At 32.9% G+C, this 8,864-nt stretch overlaps 1 protein-coding gene across 1 annotated transcript; it reads left to right on the forward strand.

Annotated features, from left to right (window-relative positions):
* The first annotated feature begins 2,209 nt into the window (after positions 1-2,209).
* LOC132311794 (uncharacterized) lies at positions 2,210-8,621 on the forward strand. The gene is made up of 7 exons (XM_059809896.1): positions 2,210-2,369; positions 2,498-2,612; positions 4,516-4,599; positions 6,059-6,098; positions 7,304-7,372; positions 7,494-7,603; positions 8,253-8,621. Exons 1-7 carry the CDS (start codon positions 2,219-2,221, stop codon positions 8,386-8,388), a joined length of 705 nt encoding a protein of 234 aa, XP_059665879.1. The 5' UTR covers positions 2,210-2,218; the 3' UTR covers positions 8,389-8,621.
* Positions 8,622-8,864: the final 243 nt, after the last annotated feature.

Consider the following 8,864-nt stretch of genomic DNA (forward strand, 5'->3'; position numbering starts at 1 on the left):
TGTATTGCTATGGAAATCATGCATATGTGTTTATTTTAATACCATCATGCATGTCATTTTTTTTTTCCAAGTAAGGAAACAATTTAAGAGAAAAAAAATAAGAAACATATATAGAATTTTATGAAGAAAGAGAAAATTCAGGGGATACTTTTCATATTTTCATAAAAAAAATATATGTATTATTATAAAATATAATCAACACAAACTTTGGGATAAACAATTTCACTATGAAAAATATTAAGGATTACACTGAAAGATTTCCTCCTAATCTCTGGCTCGCTCTTTCTTATTTAGACACAATAATTTTCTGAGAATTGAATCACCCACCAAAATTCTTATTAATGTTCACATAAATAGTTCATCTCAAAAGAAACCAACTTGCCCCACAAGTCTAAGGCCTTTTGGAGAGTTCAAAATGAAAAAAGGAAACTAATTTCCACACATTCCAGGCATGTTCGACCCATTGTGGTCTTCTCTGTCAAAGTCGAGTACATCCTCACCAATGAGGATCTAAGTATTATTTTTTTAAACTATGATATCTCATACAATGATATGGTAGTAAAACCACACTGCAAACTCAAATTTCCCGGTGGTTACACTTTAGACACAAATGTTCATTTCTATTCTAATTAGTTGCAATTTTTTTTTACTGTAAAGTTAGTTGTGTCACCTGATATGATCTTTAAATTGAAGAATATTGTAATTAGACTATACTTACTTAATCACACTAGCGAGCATGTACTCCCTACTAACTGCTAATTTGGTTCAATTCCAAACGCATATATATCTTGTAATTACAAAATTAGGAAAGTAATAAATAAGCATCCAAATTGACCCGACTTTTTTTTTTTTTCCTTAACGATCCGTAAAGAGTACCTACTCACTGATGAGTAAGTATTGCCCATTGTAATTTATGTCAAATTCATTATAGTGTTCCTTCTCACCTTCTCCTTGATTGGCCGGGACAAGTTCTAGGAGTAAATTTCTGAATAACATAAAATAAGTAAAGACATCCTCTAAAATTGTATAATATTATTGAGAAATTGAAAAAACTTTAAAACCATGAGCAGCTCGAATTTTAAAATGTAATGAAAATAAAAAAAATAAAATAAAAAATAGGCGCCTAGCAACATATCAAGATGTAAGTCAAATGACTGAGAGAGAAGGTGAGAAGAAGAAAAAGAGAAGAAATAGAAAATAAGTAAAGACATCCTCTAAAATTGTATAATATTATTGAGAAATTGAAAAAACTTTAAAAAAAAAATTTTGTATAATAATATTTGTTTTATTTATTTAGTTTTTGTTGTATGGTGTCTTATTTTTTTGTATTTATACTTTTTAGGATGAGAATCACTTTGTGTTAGTGAATAGCTAATAAATTGTCATTTGGACGATATGAACTCATATTTAGTACTCACTCCATTTCATATTTAGTGTCGGCTTTGGTAATCGTGACTTACATTTTTGTGAGTCACGGTTACCAAAGCCGACACTAAATATGAAAATGTGAGTCACGGTTACCAAATCCGACACTAAATATGAAACGGGAGAGTAGTAATTACGACATATATACAAATGTTTGTCATTTCTAATTTGATTAATGACATTTTTCAAAATAAAATTAGATGGGTCAGTTGATATGCCATGTAAATTAAAGAGTTTTGTAATTTATGTCAAATTCATTGTAAAAAATATGAACAAACTTTATTGTCATCTAAGATTACAATTAACTTAGGTGGGTTGAGGGACTTAGGCGGACTCGACCTAAGATTTAAATCACCAATTCAAGTTAAACCCAACCCAACATTTATTTAAGCTCTCAAATCTGATTATAAAGTCCAACTCAAGGTGAAGATTGGATTAAAATTTTGTTCGTATTTCCAACAACTAAATCTAAGTTTGGATGGGCATTCTGTACTCAACCCGAAGTCATCCTTATATTATTTTTTTATTGATTTGGGTAATAAAATTTTCAACTCAAATATAATTATTATTATTATTTTTTTAAATAATAATTTAATTTAATTGCCCATCCAATTTCCACCCAATTGCAATCTCCATTTGTAAATAGGCCCTTTTCAGGTTTATCTATTGTATCGCATCCAAACAGACCCCTTCCAAGATAAAAGTCATAAAACACGTACGAAGAACACCGTTGCGAGACTTGACCGGCCTTACAAATGGACAAAATACTGCCACGTGGCTTACATGAAGCCTCATGACTGAATCTCGCCCTCTATTCTGTTACTCCTGTTTGTTTTTCTTCTTCCTCTTCTTTTCCTCTGCAAACTTCACACTCTCTCTCTCTCTCAACTGTTCGTTTGTTAAGAAGGAAACTTCTGGGTCCAAAATGGAACAATACCCATCTGGTGAGTTTATCTTTTGCCTAGAGAGTTGTTTCTTCTTTTTTTTGGTTAAATTTGCTTCTAATCGTTGTTTTGTGTGTGTATATATATATATATATTTATGTGTGTATGTATTGTTGGGTTTGATGAAGATGATAAGAAGGAGGTCATAAAGGATCAGCAAAGAGAAGGGTATTGCAAGGAAGCCTGTGAATTTGACACATCAGAACGTTTTTCAGATGAAATAGTCCCACATATCCTCAACCTGTGAGTTCTCTCTAGATATATATATATATATATATATATATATATATGCATGCATTTCTTCTGATTTGATGTCTCTTTTCCAATTCCTCTTTCCTTAGTATAGCATCCATAATATGTGGACCTATTGAAGTAACAATTAATTAACACTAACCCAACTCAAAAAATGTTGTTTAAAAGAAATCCACAATTCACTTTTGTTTGGATGCCAAGAAAATGTTGGCCAGCGCAGAAATTTAAAATTTCTACCTTTTTCCCTGTGTGCGGGAATTGAATTAAGGGGAACCTGTTTTTCTCTAAATTTATATAATTATTGAGGATGTGCTTCCATATTTGGGGTTATGGGAAGTGTGGAGCCTGATAATACTGTGCACCTTTTGCAAATATTTTGGAGGGTATTTTGGCATTTTCATACTTATTCTGTAGCCCTGATTCTATAACAGTATAGTGGGGGTTATAATTATTCTGAACTATGTAATTTGGTTTACCTCAGTGAGTCGGTGGACGTAGCCCCATTTTTTTGTGAACCACGTAAATTGTATGTTCTTTTTCAGATCTTATGTCTCATACTTAGTTATTTAGGCAATGAAATAGGAGAGTGATATTTTTCTCTTTAAAGAGAAGAGATCCAATTTGGTTCCTTAGCTAGAAATGTATAATGTTTTGATGAACATGATATTTGTTTCTCAAGTTTAACAGTCCATTAAGACTTCCATCAGTTTAGTTAATTTTATATTCCCTCTGTCCCAAGTCAACAGGGGCCAACCCTCCCTCATGCCCATAAACTCCTGCAATCACGATGGTGGCATTCCACCTTGGGTCATTGGTGCGACTACGTGTAAACCACCTTGCTAGCCAACCCTTCCAAATGATTTGTTTTGCAATGATATGGGTTTTCAGTTTGGATTAGCAACAAACACTTAGGGCTCTTCTAGGAATGTATTGAGTTCGTAACTTACGATTATACTATGTGATGCTTTTTTTTTGGTCTAACTTCGCATATCAAGCAAGAAAATAATTTGATGTTTTATGGTCTTTCTCACTTGATTTTCAAAAATATGCACTTGCATTGTTTGTTCACACAGTGACTTTCATGGTTGTGATGCCTGTGTATATGTTTTACATTGGATTTAATCTGATGAGAATAAAAGGATAAGTCATGTATGATATATTCACAATGTAAGGTGTATAATTGTCGTTCCCAGATGTTGTGCATCAGACTTTTGCAAAAAACAGTAAATAACAAAATTACACAAGCATGTAAAAGAAAACACACGCACACAATTTATGTGGTTTGGATAGATTGATGTTCATGTCGGGAGGGGATAAAAATCCAATGTTCATGTTGGGATGGGATAAAAATCCACCATACAAGAAATTACTAAGGATTAGTTAAGCACTCAATCACTCAAACTATGCTCTTAACCCTCACACAGTTTCTTTAAGCTCTCTACTCTCTTCTTGTTATGTTTTGGCAACTTTACATTGGCTTTTGGGGCACTATGGATAGATTTGCAAACCATTCTGGTAGGCACAAGTGATGGAGCTAACCATCTCGATAGATTCATTCACCTCGACTTATATTCAACTAGTCGAGCCCTTGATTCAATCGGTTTAGCGCCTATGCATTCCACTTAAACCAGTCAATCGCTTTACCCTGGTTGGTCTATGAGCTATTAAGATAACGTTGATTGACTCGTACCTTATTCTAGTCAGGCTAATGCTGAAACTTCATCCAGTAACTCTCCCAACTGCTGAAACAAACCTTTATTTAATCTAAACAATAAGTGTGTAATTGATTTTGATATCCCGCACTTGTGTATATGACAAGCATATTTTGATCAAGGTTTTTTCATTGATGATACTTTTATTAATTAAATCATTAATTCATAGCAAATGATTTCAGATATGGATCCTGTGCCACACCTCATGATTTTGAAATATATGCTCCAGATGCAACCTTTGAAGATCCACTTATGTGTGCTCATGGGTATGTATAGTAATACAACCTAAAGATTCTATCTTATTTATTCCAAATTATATTTATCCATTTGGATAATTGGCTTCTTATTAATTATATGTAGGGAATTCAAATGTTGTTGACCATAAGACCTTTTTCTTCGGTAGGAATTGCTATTATTACATTTTCTTTTTCAAAAAGTGTTGGGTACTACAGATAGGAGGATTTTAAAGATGGTAGAAATAGACCAAGTTAGATGTTGAAATTATTTGAATGCTTTATGCAAGCTGATTCAAAACTAGTTTAAAAGAAAGAAATTGATATTATTATTTTCATTTTTTTCTAGAAGTTTGATTTTAAATATATAGAATTATACGACTCAAAATATCTCTTGTTATGCAATACTTGAATTATTTGTAACACCGTTATTTCCACGATAGTATCAGAGTTATGCCACATGCCTCCGTAAATTCTGTTGCTCAAGTCTTTTGTTCTGATTTTAGTTCCTCCCCTCCCCCTCCTACCCTTGGGCTATGGGGAAAAAGGAAAAAAAAAAAAAAAAAAACAAAGATAGGAAAAAAGTAGCCCCTTTTATTGGTTTATTAAGAAATATAGATTTTACCATTGATGAAGCGGGAGGTAAGAATGTTCAAGATTGAACAAAGAACAACTTTAAATAGAGAAAATTGTAGAAAAATCTGATAATTTATTGATAATTGAAAGCCAATTTGCACTATACCCCCCTGTGCTTTCAAAAGCTGCAAAGTGCCCCATTTGGATGAAAATTTCAGCTTTATGCTAATTATTTTTTATAAAAATACCCTTTTACAGGACCATTTTACCCTTTTCAATGAATCTTACCAAAATAACATATAAACTAACTATATCTTACTCCGACCATCCCTCACTTTCTCTCGCTAAATTCTACTCATATATGACCACAAACCCCACCCATCATCACATATGCTAACCAAACAAAAGTGACCAAAGTACTTTCTTTATTTCCGTTTGACAAACACGACCTTATTAGCACAACAAAGTAGAAGCCATTAACAGAAGTTTTCAGTTCTTAACTTCAGTTGTTCTTGACCCAAACTTAGTTTTTTTGCTGCACCAATGTAACGTTTTCTATATTTTCTTTGCTTCTTATTTATCTTCTTCCTTTTTCCAAATTGTTTAATAAAGTGCACCCGAATAGGTAGTATTCTCTACATTGTCAAGTCTGTATAGGCATTTTGGTGCTCCTGCTAAAACTGGGTTGGGGCAACGCTGCACCACCATAGGCTTGATAGTTTTATAGTCTGTAAATGGTTCTCTTTACTAAAACTTCTACATATGAGAAAAAAAATCAATGAATCTGTCCTACATCAACTATAATTGTACATTAGTGGAATTTTTTCTAGAAACCACTTCTTTACATTGTCTTTTTCGATTCGTAGCATGGCAATGGCTTATTTATTTGTTATGTAAATTTTACTGTTGATTGCAGGATAAAGCAGATCAAATCAGCATTCTATTCACTTTCCAAGGTTGTCTAGACTTAATTGTTGGTATTTTATTGAATGTTGTACTTTATCTAATACTTGTTTTCTGAATAAATTAAATACTTGCGCTAGTAAATTATGATGTGATGTTGAGAGGAAAGAAGAAAAGACAGAAAAACTTATAATTGGAGTTACCAAAGATAATTGTAGAGATAGGTTGCTTAAACCATTTTTGTTTAGCGTGGTTTTCTTACTTCTACTTCAACTCTTTTTAGTTGTAAAGAATAGGAACCGATCTTCTGCAATAAAAAGGAGGCTATTAGCAATCTTGGTCCCAAATGCGCAGAGTTGTAACACTTGCACTTTCTGTATTATACACACACTTAATTTGAGCATGTGGACTTGACATGGCTATCTGACCCAGTTTATTGTATAATCCTGGTCTTTAGTTTTAAAGTTTTAATGAAGTACATATTTTTCCTTTATTATGGTTGAGGCCACTATTTGATTCTGAAATACAAGTTTCCACAAACTCAGTTTGCAGGCACGAATCTATTGTGTGCCCAACTGAATTTTGTTTTTTTTATAGTATTATACCCTAAAATTTTTAGAATTTTGATATATATATATATCTATAAAATTATCCCCCCAACCAACCAACTTATGTTTCTGATAACTGGATCCGTCCCTGTTGGTTTGGATACTCTAAAGGAATAGAAAATTTGAGCAACTCACTGGCTCTTTTTTTTTTTGTCCCCAATTAATGGGTCACAAAGTGGGGAGTCATCCCTCCCCACCCACCCTTTACCTCCTAATCCCAGATGAAATGTCCAATCTTAAAAAATCTCGCCTTGGAACTATGTTGAGATATTGCCAGATAAGTTAGCTGGCAGCTTCCACTGAACTTTTTTTTTTTTCCTTTTCCTTTTTGTTATTTATTTATTCTTTTTACAGTGAAAGTGCTCGTTCATTACTATGAATTTTGTCTTCCGCTTGGTCAGTTTCAACAAACTACTTCAAACGAACGAACAAAAAAAGAAAAAAAAATGTGGGAGATATCTCATAACTTATTTTGAACTGTCGTTTTCTATTTTACCAAATTTTAATATGGAGATAATTAAAATAAGGAGTCTCTCTTGTTGCTTACTTATTAACTATTGTTTGATATGGGGTTGTAATGTACAGGAGCTTTGTAAATGCAGATTGCTGGCCGGACTAGGTAATAAAAATTTCTGTTTTATAATTTTCAGGTCTTCAGTGAATCCAAAATTGTTGAATACAGCATCAAAGAAAATGTCGTTTCACCAGGAAAAGGAGAGGTTCTAAGTTTATCTTGCTGTCTTTTCATAATTACCTGAAAGACCTCCAATTTTTCCCCATTTTAATTCATATAATTTCCTTTTTTCTTTGAGAATTCCTGACCTCTGCAAATGGATTCAGATATTAATTGACAACAAGCAATATTACAAGTTTTTGGGAAGAGACATTAATATGATATCACTCATAAAGTTGTCTGTTGAAGAAAGGAAAATCGTTCGCCATGAAGATTGGTATGCATTCAATTTTATTTATTTATTTGTTCTAGTGACTATGCATTCAAATATTTCGTCTTATATTAATGCTCAATTTAGCCGTTAATACATACATTTAATGAAAACTCTAGCTTGGATCCAGTATGCAATCTTCTTGATATGCAATAATTGAATTTTGCAAATCCGAAGATCTTTTAGTCCTTTGTACTTGAGCACTACATTCTTCCTAGCTTGTCTTCCAATGCTTAATTGCTTGTTTTGAAAAGTGTAAGCGAAGAAAAAAAGACAAGAGAGAGAGAATTTTTAGAATTCTTAAAATGTGGTACATGTCCTTTTCTTTTTCCGTTTGAAATGAAGGAGAGATGTAACATACGATTTCTCTCTCTGTATCAAACCATGAAAACCCAGGAACAAGTTTTGTACAGTAAGTGATGAAGTTAAGCTAGTTCTAACTCAATTGCACAACGCATTAGCGAGTGAATGTGATTGAATACTTGACAATTTTTACAAGATGGTCTTATGGAACACATAACTGGAGAGTTCATTTTGATATTGGTTTGCAAGCTCTATTGTTGTAATAGTATATTTTTATACTGCTATTCAATAATGTTTACTTGTCTTTTCCTGTGTGAGTTGATTTAAGATACCGTGAATGAAATGTGTACAGTTGGGACAAGAAGCCTCTTTTGAATAAAGAGACAGCTAAGATGTCATTGCTCGGCCGAATCGTCGAAATATCTCGCAGGGGTTCAATGATGGCAACTCATGCTATGATGAGGTTTGGAAAGGATCCAACCGTGTAAATCACTCCCATGAACGAAAGATTCATGAATGTTGTTGTGCATGTGTGTGTGTGCATTCTTACTTCATTAGCCCCTATAAGTTACTTTAAGAGAGCTGAAACCTGGATTTTGACTCTGCCTGAGATTCTTGTTTGTGGTTAGATTTCTTTGTAATAATTAGCATCTTCTGTATGCACTTTTAACTCACAAACTCTACCGCATATATTTTATGAGCGACACAATTTCATAATTTACACTTTTTTCTTTTTTTTCCAAGGTAAAAAGTGTTAAGAGTTAGATTAGTAAATACAGATCTACAGGAGGTACTAACTCACTAACTCACTGAGCTAGAGGCATAATTTACACATTACAATGTTCTAATGACAATCTCTAGTTTGCTATTGGACTTGATTTATATGAATCAAGGGTTTGAATTTTTTGCGCTATGCAAGTTTATTAACGGATGGTAGAATTGGGCCTTGACAATTGGAAGTGTC

Source organism: Cornus florida, unplaced genomic scaffold, assembly GCF_030987335.1.
Source record: "Cornus florida cultivar Cherokee Brave unplaced genomic scaffold, ASM3098733v1 CherokeeBrave_3.0.0_Hap2_Chr06, whole genome shotgun sequence".
In the NCBI taxonomy this organism is placed as follows: domain Eukaryota; kingdom Viridiplantae; phylum Streptophyta; class Magnoliopsida; order Cornales; family Cornaceae; genus Cornus; species Cornus florida.